The sequence below is a fragment of the Pterocles gutturalis genome, unplaced genomic scaffold (genome assembly GCF_000699245.1).
Source record: "Pterocles gutturalis isolate BGI_N339 unplaced genomic scaffold, ASM69924v1 scaffold32363, whole genome shotgun sequence".
Taxonomy (NCBI): domain Eukaryota; kingdom Metazoa; phylum Chordata; class Aves; order Pterocliformes; family Pteroclidae; genus Pterocles; species Pterocles gutturalis.
In genome coordinates, this window is record NW_010119101.1 from 16,998 (window position 1) to 37,106 (window position 20,109).

General features: G+C 38.5%; 1 protein-coding gene across 1 annotated transcript in view; it reads left to right on the top strand.

Annotated features, from left to right (window-relative positions):
* Positions 1 to 15,153, top strand: part of STK26 (serine/threonine protein kinase 26) — a gene marked incomplete at its 5' end in the record, with an annotated part of 17,003 nt that extends 1,850 nt beyond the window's left edge. Inside the window, 9 exons of the mRNA XM_010076461.1 lie at positions 5,312 to 5,368; positions 7,057 to 7,165; positions 7,259 to 7,416; positions 10,372 to 10,557; positions 11,179 to 11,327; positions 11,998 to 12,091; positions 12,633 to 12,695; positions 12,784 to 12,920; positions 13,420 to 15,153. Of these exons, the coding sequence (XP_010074763.1) occupies positions 5,312 to 5,368; positions 7,057 to 7,165; positions 7,259 to 7,416; positions 10,372 to 10,557; positions 11,179 to 11,327; positions 11,998 to 12,091; positions 12,633 to 12,695; positions 12,784 to 12,920; positions 13,420 to 13,444 (978 nt within the window). The remainder of the gene's footprint in view (positions 1 to 5,311; positions 5,369 to 7,056; positions 7,166 to 7,258; positions 7,417 to 10,371; positions 10,558 to 11,178; positions 11,328 to 11,997; positions 12,092 to 12,632; positions 12,696 to 12,783; positions 12,921 to 13,419) is intronic.
* Positions 15,154 to 20,109: the final 4,956 nt, after the last annotated feature.

The following is a 20,109-nucleotide window of genomic DNA, read 5'->3' on the forward strand; positions in this document are numbered from 1 at the left end:
AATTTATGACTTAGTCTTTTCATTATTTATGGCAACATAGGTGCTGAAAGCAGAAAGGTTACTCCAACTTTGCTTAAGTACCTGTGCCTCACACCAGTTTGTCTTTGGCCTCTTTATGCAAGTCGTTCACATTTTACCCCTTTCCTTAGATATGTAAATATAGTTCTATCAGTGCTATAAAACTTTCAGTTTCTGGTTAGGTTTTTTTAATTTTTAAAAATTCCTGGCAAATATAGGATCATGTTAATGCTGCACTACTTTCCTTGCCACTGTTTGAGTCCTTTCCATTTCTATTCTAAATGGATAAATTCTGAAAGATTAATGCTGATCTCCTGTTTACTTTTCACACTCCTAATATTTTTGGGGAAGGAAAATTTCTGTGTGTAGAGCTTGTGAAGGTGTTTGTGGAATTTTGGTTACTTTCATATTCCTTTTGGAAATTCCTCTTTAAAAACAAACAAACAAAAAAACCCCACCAACCAAACAAAAAAAACACACAACACCCGAAAAACCCCTGAAATATTGTTCACAGGGATGTTTTTTGTCCCAGACTAGCATGATAGGTACTTCTACTGCTTGCTGTTTCCCAAGTAAATGAATAAAAATGCCTACAAATAAATGAATACCTTTAGCTCTGTAATTAAAAATAGATAAATAAAACGACTGTTTAAGTAGTATCTTGGCTCTAAAATTTTCTTAGTCTAGATTTATCCTTGGTTACTAATACTAGATCTTTCGGCTTGAGATTCCTCAGGGGAGAGAGTGTATTAGCTTTGTTAAATGTGCAAAGAATCTTTTATGCTGCCTTTTCATTTTAGTAACAACAGGTATTTTGAGAGTTTTATCTACTTTTTTTTACTTAATTGTTATAGCTTTTAGCTTTTTATTAGCTGTTAACTCTGGGAATGACTGTCAGCCTACGTATTTAGCTGTATAGTACTTCGTTCATGTTTTAATTTCTCTATATGCTATAGACGTCTCTTGGAAACAGTGAAGTAGGTACAGTTCTGTACCAAATGACTTTATAATTAAAGGTTAAAGAACATTGAGCCTAAATTCTGAAAATTAAGACATCTTATTTCTTACAAAGCAAAATCCTAAACTGCTGAGATTAATAGCGGTTTGCTGTGGATATGACTGGTACGAAGATCACATTCAAAGTGGTCCCATATGTTGGTTGGTGGATACTTAGTTTTCTATATAAAGATCCCTGAAAATATTAATAGAAATATCTTTTAAGGCAGTGGTTGAAAAGAGCATAAACATACAGTAAATAGAAGGTATTTCAAAACCTAGGAGGCTTGGTTTTTTTTTTTCCCCTTTTTATCTTTATTTACAGGAAAACAAAACAGGTGAGCCAGTCTGTCCTCCTTCAGCTAATGTTTATGGAATAGAAATAGTTTACTAAAATATGTTAATCATACATGTAGCTTTCGCTGAAGCTCTAGGAATGGCATTAGAAATGTTTTTGAGTTTTGGACTGTTTAAATCAAAGAGACTTAGTATTTTCCTGACTGTACCAAAGCAAACCCTCAGTGCAAAGGCATTCAGATTGCTGATACCACTTACTGATATTTCTTAGTTGAGTAATCTAGATCTGGTGTAAATCTTTAAATTTGATAGTTTTTACTTTGAAGAAACTACAGGTGAGACCATGTGTTGAGTTCAGGTTTCTCATGGTGTGCATCAGTTCATCCAATTGAACTGTAATAGAACATTTTCTGCTGTAACTTACTGTTTTTTTTTTTAACCCATTTTAAGTCAGCTTTCAAGAAGCAGATCGTTCTCATCATCAATTTTTAGCCAGTTTCTGTTTTTCCTCAAGTAAGAGAGCATATTTGATAATCAAAAGTTGTTTGTGACTAAAATGTGAAAGAAGAGATGTTAACTGTGAGGGTTTCCTAGTTGCAGGCATTTTAGATGAGGGATTTTATTTTTGCACTCTCTGCTCTATGTATTCTGCATCTTTAGTTTCCTCACACTTCAGGATGCAAAGGCAGCCTTGTGGCTGGTTGGGATGGAGGGGCACAGACTCAGGGGGCCTGGGGCTTACCAGCTACTGCCGGCTCTTCCAGATGCCCCTGCTGCTGAAAGGGGGAAGGGAAGAGTGTCTTTATTTCAATTACTTGACTTGCTAATTTGTAACTTAGTCAGCTCAGCTGATGCCATGTAAGATACTCTTACATTCTCCAGCCTGGCTGCTCATTAGGTACAGCTATACATCTGACTTGTAGATGTGATTTTAAAAATACGGACAGTCCCATACTATTTTTACCTAGCAGTGCAATGTTAGTTGTCTGTTATCAGAGATTTTACTCTTCAAAAACCTTATTATTGATACAAGATGGCAAAGTCTACACCCTTGAGGTTCTTGGGGTAAAGCTGATGCCAGTTTTCAGTTATTGTGACACAAAAAGGTGCAAAACACCCATGTCTTTGTAATTTGAAGTACCTGTATATCTCGAATTGTGGACTTTGAATGGGAGTTTCCCACTGAATTAGTCTTAGAGCTTAGGTATTAGTAATTTTTTCTCTTAAATTTTCATTGGGTATCTGGCAAGATGAATTTTCTAAACATATTAGTAGGTGATGTAAAAGCATATATATAGTCAAAGAATGCACCTTAATAAACACGTTTGTGTAAGGTAGTAAAATGTTTTACCTTGATATGGTGTCTTTCACAAATGTGTGTATAATTGTGCAAGCTTAACAGCTGAATTATTGGAACTCTTGTAGCTGTAAGATAATGAAAATCCTGATGCACATGTCTGTAGATGTTCATATTTGTGGTAGGTTAGGATCTAAATTTGTCTCATCACCCAGTATGGCACTTGGATTGCAATTAACGTCACACCTCAGTAACACTGGTTGTGGAGGGTACGCTTGAAAGTGATAGTACATAGCAATGCAGCGGTGTAAGTTATGTTAGCTAAAATGAGTTTTCCTCAAGCCTACTGGCTTGTCAAAATCTATTACTATCTTATCAGTTCGGGCAAGAAAAAGATTAAAGGTATTAAAGGTTACCCTAGTTCTGGTGTGTTTTGGTTATGCAAATTTGTGAAGCTTGATAAAACACTTGAGCTGTACTTTCCATGTGATCCCATAGAGATAGGTCTTTATGACTGAAATTTCATTATTGTGTTCCTGATTTGTGCCATCTAGCCAAGGGGTTTAAATATTTATCCATGTAATTATTACAGCCACCTGGGCTTGCTCTTCTCTTTTGCAATTACAGCAAGCCTGAAGTTATTCTCAGTTTTTCAGCTTTGAATATGGAGAACTCCTATATTATCATCTAGAGGCTTCCATCAAAATTGTACAGCACTTTGTGCAGCAAAGCTTTGAGACAATCCAAAGATACTGTTTGTTCTACATTGTCTATTTATACTTGGTTGACCTAAAATAGCTAGGAAAAAGGTTGTTCATGCCTGGCTAGAAAATATCCACACCCTGTTACAGTGGATAGTAGCAATTTCTTTGAGACATTATTTCAGAAACACAGTACTTATTCATTTTCCCCCCCGTACTGTTTTAAAGTAGTAGTCAAATCCTTCAAACATGTCTGGTAACCACAATGTTTGCCTTAAGCTGGAGTTCCTTGCAGGTCTTCTCAGCTGACAAAGTTGGACTTTATAAAAACTGCTAAAATTATCCAGCCCTTCCCTGCTGATCTCATAATATTGGAATAGACTCTCATAAATGGTATGTTTTTAAAATTCAGTATAAATCTAATAGAGCACACTTTGTTAAGATAATTGGATGTGGTACTTCCAGAAATTGCACCTATATTTGCTTGTAGAGTTTTCTTTTAGGTTTCTTTCACTAGTCAGGCCATAGGGTGGGAAAGCATACATTGTAGAATGCAAGAGGCTTTAAAAAGTACTTCTGCCATAAGCTTACGCTCTATTAGAAGGAACTACTACTAGCAAATATTTACTGGAGACTTAAACAGCTTATGTGGTACTTCACCAGGTCTGGTTCAGTTGAGTATTTTTAATAATTGTTTTTTAATTTAAATAAATGCTTTTATTCACAGAATTTCTTAGGGTAGAAGCCCATAGGTTAATATTTGGGTTTCTTCTGAAATGTGAGGGGACTCTGTCAAGCAAATAGCAGAAGATCCCCCTTTTGAAACATACAGTCTGTACATCTGATACCAAATCTTGCCAGCTTTGTTTGTATGAACCAGTCACCCTTTGCAGCTACATACCAAGGGTAAAGTCAGCATCTAGAAATCAGTTTTAGAAGGATTTGTCAGTTCTAGTATTCTGATAGTTGAGATATCTCCACAAAGTACTCTACTCACATACTCACAGGGACTGAGATTCAAATAGCATATAGTGAAGCAATACATGCACTTTGCAATATTACTGTAAATAATTAAAACAGATTTCCTAAGATAGGAGCCTTGAGTCATACTTCTCGTTGAATTATATTGTTCTTATCTCTGACCTTTTTCGAACCTCTGGTCTGAAAAGTTTGGAAACCTGAATGTTTTTGTAGGGTTCCAGGTTTGACAGTACAATTTCTCTGGGCTAGTGGGTGTAGTGCTGCTTTGTATCTCAAAATCAGAGCTCCCTCTATGGTAGCAGGTATTTTTTTGTGTTAGAATGTAAATCCTTTGGTATGGGCATACTCAAGGGCTGTCAATTCTCACTTTTTGCTGGATATGACAACTGAAGTTGGAGTTTATGAACACGTTTGATATACACTTGCCCAGTTACCACGTAGGTGAAGAGGCACCTAGCAGTTACCTTCATTAGTCTTTGGATTTCTGTTGTGTTTGAGGTGTGTTCATGCTCACTCTCTCCCTCAAAAGTATTTTTAAGTTTTGAGTATTGTCCTCAGATGAGAGGTGTAGTGATGTTACAAGAAAGTTTTGTATTAAAATTATACTGCTTCTGTATTACAAATAGCTGGAATTAATAATTGTAATGCAAAGACAGTCTTTTGTAAGAACTACAATCTACGTTAAAACGCTTGGTCTAAACTGAAACTCTTTTTCTCTAAGTTCCATTTCTTTAGGTGGAATAAATTTAGATACCAGTTAGCAGAAAATGATTAGTGGTGGGGGGAGGGGGAGTGTTGCTTTTTTAAATACAGAAGTCAAACTTCAGTTGCTATTTAGACATCTTGTACAGGAGCTGTGTGATCATTCTACAAGAAGTAATTACATGTAACTTGGTGATTAATAGGACTCTGCATTTACATTCTCCTAACAGTATGCTTTTAGTCTGTTGAAATATATATTTATTTTATTTTTTTTTAATGGCAGCCTTGGATTTCTAACAACTCATGCCTTCCTTTACAGGGCACAAAACTATGGATAATAATGGAATACTTGGGTGGAGGGTCAGCTTTGGATCTTGTAAGTATATGACTTCTCTGCATTATCAGTACTAGTGAACCTTCCTTCATTGTGTTTTGATATCTCTTTGTCTAAAGTCTAGTCCCTGGAGGCAGCTGACATTACATCACTGCTACATTGTAATGCCCCAAAAAGTGTTAATTTGAATGGTAGTTCTGTTGTATTGAATTGATATTGATTTTTTTGTTTGTTTGTTTTTATTGTCTCTAAGCGTTAGGAAGCATGCATTTGTTCTTGGTTAATGTAAAGCAGGTATTTTTAGTATGAGGAGAAGTACTGTTCTTGCCATATGTGGGGGGTTTTGGGTTGTCTGTCCATCCCCCGTCTCCTCTCCCAAGTAGAATATTCATTACACTTGAATACATAATGTTTCCTTTGGGATTGGGTCTCAGGAATGAATGGAGTGTGTGCTCACAGAGTACAGTTAATTTTAACTGGTTAAAAGGTGTTGGGTTTTCCATTTTCAGGTATTTTCAGTTCAGTATGAAAGTGCCTTTTATTAAGATAGTGTAGCATTCATGAAGGATGTAGCTCAGAGAGTACAAGAGCACAGTCCACTGTATGTGAATGTGGTTTCCCCGTATTTTCAGTACGGCTCTGCCTCAGCTGTAAAGCTTAGAGACCCACCCTTTCCTGTAAGATAATATAACTCAGTCTTTGTTTGTGTGATGCTGAAGGAAAAATATCACGTCTTCAGTGTTACAGAATGGTGTTAATTATATATTTGCTAACACTGGTCCTGTCTACTAGAGTTGAAGTATGTGCTTAACTTCGCAAGTCTATTTAAACTTCTTTATGAATTTACATCACATCAACTCAGCTACGGGAATGCAAAAGCATAGTAATTATGCGTAGCATGTCGTAGTTTGTAGGTCTCGAACTTAGTCTTTTTGAGAAAGGGGCTGTGCGATACTGCTCTTTAACACTTTTGAGTAATTCATAGTTTTCCATGGAGTGTCAGAAATTGTGAAATAGCTTTTACTAGTGACAATTGAAACCACTGAACCTTTAGAAGAATAAAACTTTAAGTTTACCCTCATTTGCTTCGCTTTGCCGTACCATAACTTTCATGGTGGTCTCTGTTTCAGTGTTGTTGATATTTTTTTTTTTTTACAGCAGAATTACTCACCTTAATTGCTTTTATTTACATAGCTTCCTAATGTGCAAAGCTTACATTTATTCCATGCTAGCAGCTTTATAGTAGTGCATTATGTTCTTCATGCAAAAGCAATCATGGAATCAAAAATGCTGGAACAAGAAAAAAATGCATCATTAAATTTACAAACCACAGTCAATAGACGAATTTATTTTGAAATGAACTGAGTTTCTTAATTCGCTTAATCTAAAATGCAAAATTCAGTCTGTTGAGTTTGCTGTCTATAGGAAACTTAACCTTTGTGGAAAGTTAGCTCTAGCTTTTCATTTTTCATTGCATGCTGAGGGGGGTGCCTACTGTATATGTTAGAAAAGTGACAGCATTTTCAATGGCTTACCAGTAGAGGAGATGTGAAGATGATCATTCCGATGGCACCAATTTCTGATAGAATGTTGACTTCATTTAATGTTTCATGAATTATTTTCATTCTTTCCTTTAAAAAATCTTTCAAATTTAAGATTTAATGAAATCAATAAGAAGGCAAAAATTAGATACAAGACTAAAATTCCTTTAACGTGTCTTTTCTCTAAAGCTGCGTGCTGGCCCATTTGATGAGTTCCAGATTGCTACCATGCTAAAGGAAATCTTGAAAGGTCTTGACTACCTACACTCAGAGAAGAAAATTCACAGGGATATAAAAGGTGCTTAACGTTTTAAATGTTACTTTGTTAAAGCCTTTAAGAACCGTAAAAGCAGTATTCTAATTTAGCTATTATGTTGTTTCACCTTGGCAGCTGCCAATGTCTTGTTATCAGAACAAGGTGATGTTAAGCTTGCTGATTTTGGAGTTGCTGGGCAGCTGACAGACACACAAATTAAGAGGAATACCTTTGTTGGAACTCCATTTTGGATGGCCCCTGAAGTTATTCAGCAGTCAGCATATGATTCAAAAGTAAGTATGAGAGTAGAATACCTCTTTTTTGTATCTGCAGATCCAACAGAAATTACTTTGATTTTTGTGGTTTTAGCTCTATCAGTATGGAGGAAAAAAAAGTAGATTTCAAATTATCAGGTCCTCAAGTAACCCTGTGAGCGGAGTGCAGCAGAGCAGCTGAGGTCACTTGGTTTGTTCAGTTCGGAGAAGAGAAGGCTGAGGGGTGACCTCATGGCAGTCTACAACTTCCTCAAGGTGGGCAGCAGAGGGGAAGGTGTTGGTCTCCTCTCTCTGGTGACCAGCAATAGGACACGAGAAAATGGAATGAAGCTGCATCAGGGGAAGTTCATATTGGACATTAGGAAAAGGTTCTTCACTGAGAGGGTGGTTGGTCACTGGAACAGGCTCCCCAGGGAAATGGTCACAGCACCAAGCCTGTCAGAGTTCAAGGAGTGTCTGGATGATGCTCTTAGTCATATGGTTTAGTTTTAGGTAGTCCTGCGAGGAGCTGGGAGTTGGACCTGATGACCCTTATGGGTCCCTTCCAACTTGAGATAGTCTATGATTCTATGAAGTAACACAATTAAAAGTACAATTAAATTTTTATACAGTAGTTACGTGTCACTGTACTCACATGCAAGACCCATGCAAGTTCACCAAGTAATGGATGCTTTCAGAGAAACTCCCTGGATGCTTTCAGTGTTGTAGATTGGTTGGTTGGTTTCTAATTCAATTCAATGTTTCACATTTAATTCAAACAGTAACAAATTAGAATGACACCAGAACTGACCAGCTTCTTTAAAGCCAGGATGGTGGCTGAAATTTTATTCTCTTCTCAGATTTTTATAAAGAGCTCTTGATATAATTTCTTTAATGGTATTTCTGAGGACTTGTGTAATGCTGACAATTTTAGCACGTGTGACTGATCTTGAAAAGGAAAAAAATAACCTGAAGTACAGGATGGGTAGCTGTGGTAGCATTATGGTACCTTGTACATTTCTTTGTCATGTGAGCTGTTGATGGATGCGTAGCTGTGAAGGAGAGTTTCGCTATGTGAACCAGCAGGAGAAAAGCAGACCTCCTCCATGTTTTTCTGAGGGTTGGGAACTGCTGCTAGAATTGACGATAAGGAGGTAGTGGTCCCCTCTTCTCCCATGTGTATACCCCCAAAACAACCCAGACCATATGGTTACTAAAATGGCAGTGTATTTCAGTGCTGGCATTAGACTTTCTACACTCTTTAGATGCAATCCTAAATAGCAAGAAATCTGAAACCTTTGGTATATGGAAAGTAATACTTTCATACTGTTTTTTCTCAAATAATAAACATGTAACGTGCACATAAAGAAAAGACTGTTGAATGTGTTGAATGTCTGAGATGTTCTGAAGATACTCACATTCCAGGACACTTTCCCAGGATTATTCAGACTTGAAGGAATCTGTGTACATGTCACAAGGGTTCTTGCTGATTAGAAGGAGTATGTTGTAGTTCTCATGTTTAGGGTTTCAGTGGTGGAACTGTAATGTGCTCCCTAGGGCATTTTGGAAAAACACACTATCCCACTTTAAAAATACGTTGTTGTCCACTCAAAGTGAGAATAATTCCTCTTCTGCTTGCCCTGTGTATAAATCAGCTGTACCACCCCTTCATTTACACTTTACCAGCACCCTAATCTGTTTGCTTTCCGCATCTCCACAGTATGTTGCAAGAGCAATACCCTCTCCCTTTTCTTTCTATGCCAGAAGTCTGGTGGGAAAGCACAGAAGATGCAAGCCTTTGGTAGGACAGATGAAGGGGTTTGGACAGGATACACTTCAGTTTCTAAACTAATACTGATTAACATTTTAGCATCTGGACTGAATTTTAACCTCTCTCTTTCTCTCCCTACTTCAAAGCAACGGGAAAAAAAAAAAAAAATGAGAAGTTCATACATTTTTGTAGTGGCAGAGATTTACAAGTCCCATCTCTTCTTTCAAAATGTTTTTATTCCAATATATAGTTGTTGATTATGATATTTCAGTAGTAAATAATGAGCTAGTTTATTTCTTCAATATTAAATAAATACAGGTATTTTAGTTATTGTGAATAGGAAAGGAATATTGGAGAGATGCAAATTGTAACCCTTGTTTACTCTATGGGCAACTTTGGTTTATGACTTCTGTGCCAAGTGTAATCAACCATTGCCAGGCACTTTTTAATGAGAAACACCTTTAGTGACCTTAGTAGCTATTGTAGCTTATCTAAAAAGATGCAAGCAATATGTATTTCTCTTGGGAAAAATCTCTTAAGTCGGAAAAGAATTTTCTAGTTCATAAGATATTTTGATACAAAGACAGCATTTGTTTATAATGCTTGCCTTTAGCTAAATTAAATACCAGAAACTTGCACTGTGACCTTGGTGTTTCGAGTCTAACTATTTGTTGATAACTTTCTGGCTGAATTCATCAAGCAGGCTGTTAGGAAAGAAATTAAGTGATCACCTGCTGGCGATTCAGCTCTCTGCCTTGTTCCTTTAAAGCAAGGTGTCGAGCAAGGTTGGATACCTCCGTGCATCTACAGTTTAAAAAGTAACATCAGCATGTAGTTTAGCTATCTAAACAAAATCTGAATTAGACATAGGAAATTTGTTGGTACTTCCTTATATAGAAAAAAATTAAAGGAAGATTAATGTTTCTGAAGCTTTCTCCAAAAGCATGTGTATTGAGTTGCACATTTCACTTGCTCACAGTGTTACAAGAGTGACAATGTGCAACAAAAGTGATGTAGATGTTTGTCATTAAAGACTGGTTAAGTCAGCCAGGTCTTTGGGAATTGTAGCCTTCAAGTATTAGAAAGGAATCTTTGTGCATTGTCTACTTAGACCAAAATTAATTTTATTATCTAGATGTGGTATATGTGAAGATTTCAGTTATTAAATGCTTAGTCACGATAACCCTTAATTTTGTACTAAATGTAACTTTTCCCTTTCTCAGGCTGACATCTGGTCATTGGGCATCACGGCTATTGAACTAGCCAAAGGGGAGCCTCCCAACTCTGATATGCATCCGATGAGAGTTCTGTTTCTCATTCCGAAAAACAATCCTCCAACTTTATTAGGAGAATTCAGCAAACCTTTTAAAGAATTTATTGATGCATGTCTGAATAAGGACCCAACATTTGTGAGTAGATGTGTGTGTGTGTAGATGTTTTGGTTTTGTCTTCACTCTCACGTTTGCTAAGCATTTTACTGGCGTAGTGCATCATAACTGAAATCATTTTAGAGAGTACACTTTCAGCTATTAATACTAATGGTGTTTTTAATAGCTATGTCTCCATCCTCATCTGTTTTGTTTAGAGTACTGAAAGGGGGAGGGGGAAAGCTGAAAGACGTGGGTGACAGAAGCAGCATGCTAAAATGCACTCAAACCTAGGATAATGTCAGAAGAGAAGCTTTAACAGAGGAGAGAATCCTTAAATCTTTTTCTCCAGCACAACTTTTGCTGTCTGTCTGAATTCTGCTTACAAGGAAATGTTGCACTGGAGAATTTTGATTAGTCATTTTCCTGGGTGTGTACCTTCTAGCACAGAAGGATAAGCAGTATAGTCTGTGTGCGGCTTGATCATATTTTTAGAGTACTTGTAAATGTGGACTACTGGCTTTTCTTGACTTCCTGTTTCACTAACTTCCTGGTACTGTACGAGTTAGCTCTAGAAGTCAGGTATCTTACTAAATCTCCCCTATTAACATTTAAAATCATGAAATGTTAGTATAACATTAAATATTTAAGTGTTTCTTCCAGCGCCCTACTGCAAAAGAACTTCTGAAGCACAAATTCATTATGAAAAATGCCAAGAAGACTTCGTATCTGACGGAACTGATTGATAGGTTTAAGAGATGGAAAGCAGAGGGACATAGTAGTGATGAAAGTGATTCTGATGGTTCCGATTCGTAAGTTTATTTTCAGTTTAGTCTCTTTTGGGCTTTTTAATAATGTTACTAAAGTAGGTTTGTTGCAGTTTCTCTGTGTAATTAACTCATCTCCTGTACATCTGTTTGTTTCATCTGTTTTTCATGGGCTTCTTTCAAGAAAACCCCTTGTATGAACCTAAAGACTAATGCATAAGTCAAGCTATGCGCTCATTATCTCTTTAAACTTTTTCTCTCCGAACTCAGTTTCAATTCTGTTTAAGTGTTAGGTATTTCCTAGTCTGAGGCTAGTGGTTATACCAAAAACAATGAATCACAATTAGCAATATTGCAGAGCAAGGTTGAGGTGTATGAAGAAATTTGCACAATATCTGTGGAACAACATACATTCTGTAAGTCTCTTGCTTTTCTGGATATCAGATACCTGTTTTAAATGGGATGCCATGGGAGAAGATAAGCTTTATGGGTAGATAATATCTTCCGTTTGCTTTGATCATATTTCAGTTTATTCAGCCTCTGCAGCTGTTTTTTTGTTTAAAGTTCAGTTAATGTTTCAATCCATGTTTTTCTTCTTACTTTAAGGAATATGGAACTAATCTGTTTATCCATCTATGATGTATTTGGGTTACCTATGCTTTCTTGGCTTTATGTTGTGGCTAATATTGCGTACATTGTATCTTTTTTTCTTCAGGGAGTCCAGTAACAAAGAAAATAATTCTCATCCTGAGTGGAGCTTTACTACAGTTCGAAAGAAGCCAGATGCAAAGAAGCTGCAGAATGGGACAGTATGTACAGCCTGAAGAGTTCTTTCTAAGTGGTGGTTTTTGGTTTGGTGTTTTGTGGGTTTTTTTGGGTTTTTTTTGTTTGTTTGTTTGTTTTTTTTTTTTTTTTGAGCCAGTTTAAAGAAGATAGTGATAAAACTTAGTAATTATTCACTTTTCGTAAGGACTGACTATCTTTTTGTAGTTCAAGAAATGATGCTTGTTAGGGATGTTTCCTATGCCCATGTCAGCCTAAAATGCAAAGGTAACGCATACTGATAGATCAGCGTCTGTTCACAGAGGTGTGAATTTTAAAGACTCATGTAACGTTAGAGAGGAAAAACTTAACTGTTTTTCTGACAATAGATGACGTTTCATATGTGTCATAGGGCATCTGTTTCCACATCACGTAATGTTTGCTGATGTATTGTGCCTCTGTTGTTTTTATAATTTCAAGCGCTTCATTGAATTTAACTGAACTTTCAAAATCATGTGTGCTGCATTAAATGCAGTGTATACATTGTATAGGAAAATGGTAACGTAATCTTTATTTGTTAACTTTTAGGATCAGGATCTTGTTAAAACCCTGAGTTGTTTGACTATGATAATCACCCCTGTGTTTGCTGAGGTAAGTCTTGACTTAAACTTCTTTGCAGTAGACACCCAAGTGTCTGATAACTTTTTGTAAGATTTATCTGTTTTGGTTTGCTACTCAGCTCAAACAGCAGGACACAAATAATGCTAGCAGGAAGAAAGCAATTGAGGAACTTGAGAAAAGCATCAATATGGCAGAAGCAACATGTCCAGGGATCACAGATAAGATGGTGAAGAAACTTATGGAGAAATTTCAGAAGTAAGTTAAGCAATTTGTTGTATGTATTGCAAAAAAAAAAAAAAAAAAAAAAGTACTTATGCACAGAAGAGATTAGTTGACACTGAACTTTGTATGTTGGGGAAATTTGAGTAGTTTAGTGATTGGAGAAAGATCTGCTATGTCTGAGGCTTTACACTTTCAGCTACTGTAGTTACACGTAACACTTCTGTTTTGAGACTAAAACTAATAGTAACAATTAGTATATCTGTTTGTTCTTCTAGTGCTGCAATTTTACTGTAGTTATACTTTGCTTCCTTTAGTTTACCCTGCATTTTTGTTGTAAGCATATTTATAGCAAGTAAGGGAGACAGATCTTTTTAGGCAATATTTTCTTGATGTCACTTCTGGTGTTTTTTTCCTCTAATCTGTCGACATGAAGACATCTACTGGTTCAGTGATGGAAAAAAAGTTATGAGCTGTTTGCCAAACTAAAACAGTATCATTAACAAAATTATTGATTGCTTTTTTTTTTCTGTAGATTTTCTGTTAATGACTCATCCTAAGAAACTTCACAAAATTGACTGCTGTTTTGTATGGACCCAGTGAAACCCACCAAAACTACTTCAAGCTTGGCAGTGCTTAGCTCATGAGCTCCTTGTGCCTTTTGGATCTTTGCAACATATTGATGGTGATTGAGGATTTGAAAGAACCTACTCAAGTATTTTGTGGCAGTGCACATGGTTTTATATTTTCAGGAAATTATTTTGTAAAGAACAACTTTTAATATTGTAGTTTCACCTGTTTAATCTGATAAATGTTGAGGTGCAGTTTTGCTTTTAGAAATAACCATTACTTTAGTTAATAGAAAGTGCAAGTACAGTACGTTTTGATGCTATTTTGTTCCTGTACATGGGGATGTACAGGTCTTTTGTATTCATGAGTTAAACTTTTGTAAATCACTAACAAGCTTCAGAGAAAATAGCTTTTTCACAAGCATACTAAAAACATGTAATGTAGTGGCAAGGGTATTGCTGTAGCACCTGCTTCAACCAGCATATAGTTATCATGCCCGGAAAAATAAACCTGCAACAGTATCTATTATAATTCTAAATTGGTACAGTATTTTAGGCAGCTCTATGATTAAATATATTTGAGAGCAATATGTCAATAGTTTGCAGGTGATATGTAGCAACAGGTATATCCTGATGTACAGTATATGTATTACCTTTTAGAACAGGTTTTGAAGTAGTAATTCAATCTTATATCATCATGGTAGGAAAATTTAAAGCAATACAGTTGAGGGGGTGGGGCTTTTGGCAATAATGGACAAAACCTGAAGTCCAGTTTAACTTAATTTAATTTTTTTTCCTCTGAGTATACATGCCTGGGTGGAAGGGAGCCAGCGAAGCCGAGCGTCGCATGATACATACCTCACAAGCAGGTATAAGCGTAACACCAGCATTCTGTGTGGTGGTGTTGTTTCTCCTGTAAGATATTTATACACACTTTTGTTCTTAAATACATTAAATACAGTACATCAACATAATTTGTTTATAATTTTCTGAAAGTGTATTTTAAATATGTATTTACCAGTTAATATGCAAATAACTGAGTTATAGATATTCTTTCACAAAAAAAGGTAGTACTGTGCAGTACGGAGTGATTTTTTTTTTTTTTTCCATAAAAAGTAGGTAAGACTATAAAGTTGCTTTCAGTTATATATTTATGGTACTGCTAGATGGGTAATCTCTTCTGTTTTTTTTCCCTTTTTCAACCCAGTATGTATATTATGCTGAAGTTTTGAACTGGGATTGTTTTTCAGTACTTAGCTGTGGAACTGTTGGTGTAAATTTATTTTTGATAATGGCTGGGTGTGTTTATTTTATGGTTCAGACCTGCACATTTTGTTTTTGCACAAAAGTCATTTTAAAGAATCTGAAATATATCTGCCAAATATTGAAAAAGTAATGGTGTGCAAGTAAATACTGCATTTTTAGTCAAATGTTGCCATTACATCGTTTTTATATAAAGGACACTTGTGAGAGATGGTGGTTAGATATGCCAAGGACAATTATTTTCAATGGTGCCTACACTGTAAAAAATTACTTTTAGCTCCTTGTTTTAATTTTAAAAAAATGTTTCTGTTTAAAACTTTCATCTGCTATATAACTGAAATTCAATTAGAATTTATATCTGAGAAAAAAGTCTGGAAATAGTTTTTGAAAACAATAATGTTATGGATTAAATAAATATTTTTATAAATGTAAAAGCAGCAAAAGTTGTAAATACAGTTGATCTGAAGCTTTACAAAATAACTGCATCACAGAAACAAATTGTAGTGCTCCTCTAGCTTCTGTAGTTGTTAGTCTTGTAAATCTGTTTATAGATGAAGCTTATTTCAATGTTTGGGGGGGTTTTAAATGGTTTAAAAATAAATATTTAAGTTCTGTAAACTTTCATGAGCTTGTTCTGTTGTGCATTTTATTCTGGATTTTGGTAGATGTTCAGAGGTGTGGATATACCTCTTAGAAAGTTGTGTTGTAGTTCAAGAAAGGTGTTCCTTGTACAGAGTTAACGTGGTTGCTCTGAAAAGATTTGGGTGCCCCCCATGCTGTTCTTGTCTGGAGGACACCTGCCAGCGGCTGCGACACAGGGAATGCTATAGACAAGCAGAGCAGCCCCAGGGTTCCGTTTGATTCTGTTCCTAAAGAGGAGTCTTCAGGACCTGTGTGTTCAGACGAATGTGCGTGGCCTGTGACAACATGGTAGAGATGTCAGAACGCTCTGACTTCATTGTGAACTCGGCATTGTGGAGTGAAGGTACAAAAAGGCGTATGCCACAGTTACCTTGGCTTTCATTTCAGCAGCCGCGACCCAAAACTCATTTTAAAGAGCTCCATACAAATTTCTCAGAATTAAAAACGTGTTTTTACTTCCATGTCACTTCCCTTAAGGTGTTCTTTTTATGTGGCAGACCTAGGGTAGAGGTGATGAGAATTCCTCCCAAACTTTAACTCTACCCTGTTGACACAGGGTCTTTAATCTATGCAACTCTATAAACAATTCTGGGTAGGCAGGGTTAGTGAATTATTTGGGAAATTGGAACCTGTCCTATTTGTGATATGACTGTAACAAGTTGCTTAACTATGGTGCCTCTTCTTTTCCTGTGAAATGGGTGGGATGTATACCTACCTCGTAGGACAGTGTGGGGAAAAGCTCATCCCTATGTGTGTAATACAGCCTCATTCTCTTCAAGTCCATTCAAGAAGGTTTTTTGATTGTACTACATATGCGATTTCTGTGCCTAACGTCTCTGTGCGTCATAAGGCTATAATCTAACTCTTGAGAATGGATGTCTGTATTACTGGTTTCCGGAGAACAGTTCTTTTCCCCACCATGTGTTAGTTATTGATGAACTGTGTAACTTAATCGGGAGTATTCTGTTGCTGGCAGATAGCTAATGGAAAGATATATCAAAATATTCATGCAGGAACCATCTTGCTTGATTGGTTTGCTAGGCTTCCCACTGTGGGTTGAGAAGAATTGATATTGAAGTAGTCTTATCAAAGTAGTCTGAGTCTCAGAATAGAAAAATGTATTTGTTCTTGGGTAGATGAGTCCTTTGTGAGTGTAACCATTCTTAAAACCCTTGATCTCTGACTCCTCTCGAACACTTCCCTACAGTAAGCATGTAGTATCGTAAACACCTGTTCTTGTGTTCAGTTGAATGTCTGTAGCTGAATAGGAAAGTACGTAGGTTCTTAATGTGTTTGCACAGTTTAGCAATTGTTAAAGGTCTGATTTTTATCACACTGTTTTATGACTTAACACTGGAATAAAATTATTTTCCTCTTTGCAAAGTTTTAGTGGTATGTATGTTGGCTTGCCTTATTTCGCATTTTTCCAATAAATGAAGTAACAATACAGAAATGAGGTAAATACACTGAAACCTGTCTTAGTGCTTCTCCATACTGAAGTTCCTTGTATGCTGTGTATATTTTGCTTCTTTTTATATCCTGACATACACACCTGGGCCTAAAACATTGCTGAACATCATGCAGCTGAACTTCAACATTAGCTTCATCTGTAAGTGATGGATTTTGTACGAACCCCAGTTACTTCAGTCTGAATGCACTGAGTAGCTTCATGTTTTGACATGGTAATGCTGCTGTGCCTCCTCACCCTTTAATAATCCTTGTTTGCCTAAGGGCTATAAAAGTTTAGACTTTCCAGGTACTGCTCTCTGTCTTTCGCTATCAGCAGACCAGCTCATTCCATGTCCTCTCTTTATCATTGTTTTCTTCACGAGTGAAACACAATCACTTAAATGTTCTTACCTCTTTTGGGTGAACAGGGTTGAGTAGGGACCGTGGGGAAGGACTTATTCAAGGATTATTTCAATTGTTCCTTGATATGTGAGCCACTGCTTGTTGGGATTCTGCCTTTATTTTTGACAGTCCCAAGAAAGGTCATTTACACAATGAATTTAGCTTGAAGATGTTAGTTTCTGTCACTTGCTCGTGAGTTGCTTTGTTCCTCTGCTATTGTTGACCATCATGTAGGATGTGCTAAGGCACAGTGCACACACTGTGCTGCAGTGCTCTCTAGTCAATGGAAAAATCCAAAAATAGTTCCCAAGTCCTTGTTTCTCCCTCTCAGTACTGTTTTCCCAGCATGGTCCTCAGTGCCGGAGCTGGCAGCTCCAGGAGATTTGGGCAGTGTGGTTATGCATTGATCCCTCATCGTGGGCCTGTGTGTCTGTTCTGGGACATCCTCAAGGTAAAGCTGACCTGGGCCAGCCTTTATCTGTGTTTCTGTGTGTTTGCAGGAGATAACAGTGTCTGTAGGTTTGAGTGCTTAAAAGGGTTATACCTTAGGGGACATGGGCTGTGTGTACAGTCTGTATATGAAACACTGCTGCTTTTTTTTTCCCTCTACCACATCTTGCATATATGCTGTATTGAGTGGTGGTTCTTGCTCTTTCCAAGGTGTGGAGCTTTGGGAAAGGGAAGAAACAGCTCTCTATAACCAGAAAGTTTATCCCTTTTTTTAATAGAACATGTGCCAGAGCAGCGTGTGGGGTCTGGAGTTCACGGCTTCTTCAGCACAGGGTAAGCCAGGAGCAAAAGCAAACCTTACAGTGTGCCCTCTTGTTGATCTAACACAGTTCTTTGGGCAATCAACCAAGAATGCAGTTGTTTACAGCAGCATTGAGGGATCTCAGCGAGTCTCCCCAGTTACTGAGACAGTGAAGGCACAGAGGGAGCCCGCAAGCAGCTCCAGGAGAGGGAAGCCAGCCTGGCAGCTCCATGGAGCAATGAGGGCTGCCTGGGAGGGCAGGGGACAGTGAGCTGGGGGTGTCTGCAGGGCTGGGGGTGCAGATTTGACAGGGTAGAAGGAGAAACCCAAAACTCAGGTGTGAATAACTGATTTTTATTCTTCAGCTTCTAAAACAAAAAAACCCCAATGTGCAGTTAGCAGTACCCATAAGCCCAGTTCTTTTTACATTTTCACCCATTTTCCATCTTTGGCCCAGCTTCCTTGTTTCTGAAATCCATTCTAGCAGGTCACAGTGGTTTCTCAAGTGGATTTACTGGGCTGTCCCTCTCCTTGTGGTCACTTCCAGCAGAGACTTAAGCATTGTTCTTAAAAGTAATAAGATCCTCCCCTGAAATCTTACACAGGTGGCATCGTTCCCCGGTTCTCTGAGTAGGTTTCATGTAGGTTTAGGGTAATAATAAGTCTTTGTAATAAAAATATTTCCAGGAACTATCTTCATACCTTTTCCCTTTGAGGGAGCAATGGATAAATCAGGACTCCCTCTCCTGCTGCCCCATGGATGATGAGCTGTTCCAGCTCTTGCTTCGTCTTTCCACCTAGAAACAGCCCTGGTAAAAGTAACATTGCATCCCGTAGCAAACAGGAAAGTTTTGAAGCACCACGGTTACAGGTTTCCTAATGCCAAGGGTAAGCACCAGCTGCTCATTTCTTTCTTACCTCCTTCTGAGATCTTTTTCCCCATGCTGCTTGACTGCCTGACTGGGGGGAGCATACCTCGGTCCCCCATATTTAAGAAGGGCACTGAGGTGCTGCATCTGTGGAATTGCTGCCAGTATAATGACAGCTAAAGGGCCTAAGAAAAGCAGAGCTATATGATATTCATTAACCCACTTCCCCGAGTTTGCTGTGGGATGCTGCTAAATGATTTACAGGCACTGAGGGGATGCTTCCTGGGGAAGGCCAGTGCTGTAAACAGGCTGGAGAGGAGACAGAGCTGTTCACTTCGTCCATGGGTCCGAGCATTGCAAGGACCACCCCACACCTGCACCCTTGTCATTGAGGGCCCTGTGCTCCATGCAGCATGGGAGGGAGCAGAAGCAGGATGGAGGAGACAGGCTACGTGCTGGGGCATGGGCCATGTCCACAGCTCCCAGAGCAGCCTCCCCTGGCCATCCTGCTCCTTTCCACATGGGCCTCAAACACTCTTCCCATCAGTGTGCTTACCTGCAGCTGTGAAAAACAGATCTTTAAACTCCTCTGTGAGATGTTTCTTTTCTTTTTCTCCCTCCCCCTCAGTGAAGCCACCAGTGTCTGAGCTCCAAGCAGGGCCAGCAGCCACCACCTGGGGCAGGATGCAGGCTCCTTGCAGGGCTTTGAGAGCGCCCTGGCCCCTCTGGCTGTAGCAGGAGCCTCCCCCCCCTCTCCCAACTTGTGGTGGCAGGGCTGCACCAGCTTCCAAGCGTCCTGCAGGGGTTGAGTACTTCTGAACACTCCCCTCTTGTCCAGTAACGCATCCTCTATAGCTAAGAGCACTCGCCCAACACAAGCCCATCACAACGTTTTGCAAGCAGTAAGCAGCCCCGCAAGCAAGACTGTCACCCTTCTGCGGTCCCAGATCAGTGACAGCCACCGCTGCTCCATCGGGCCGGTGTCAGGCACCTAGGTGAAGTACCTGGAGCCTCCCCTGGAAGTCCTCTCTTCAGCAGCGCCGGTGGCGAAGGACACCTCCTCATCCTCTTCATCCAGCTGGAGGCTGCCGGAGGAGAGCCGCACCCGGGCCATGGGTGACCGCAGCACCCGGCCATACAGGGAGCAGTAGTCAGCGGCCAGGAGGTCGGAGTCGGAGTCGCTGGACTCGGTGCTGCTGCCCACGTAGCGCTCGACGGGGCGCCGCAGCCCTGGCACCAGCCCTTGCTGGGCCGGCACGTGCCGAAAGACATCCACTTTC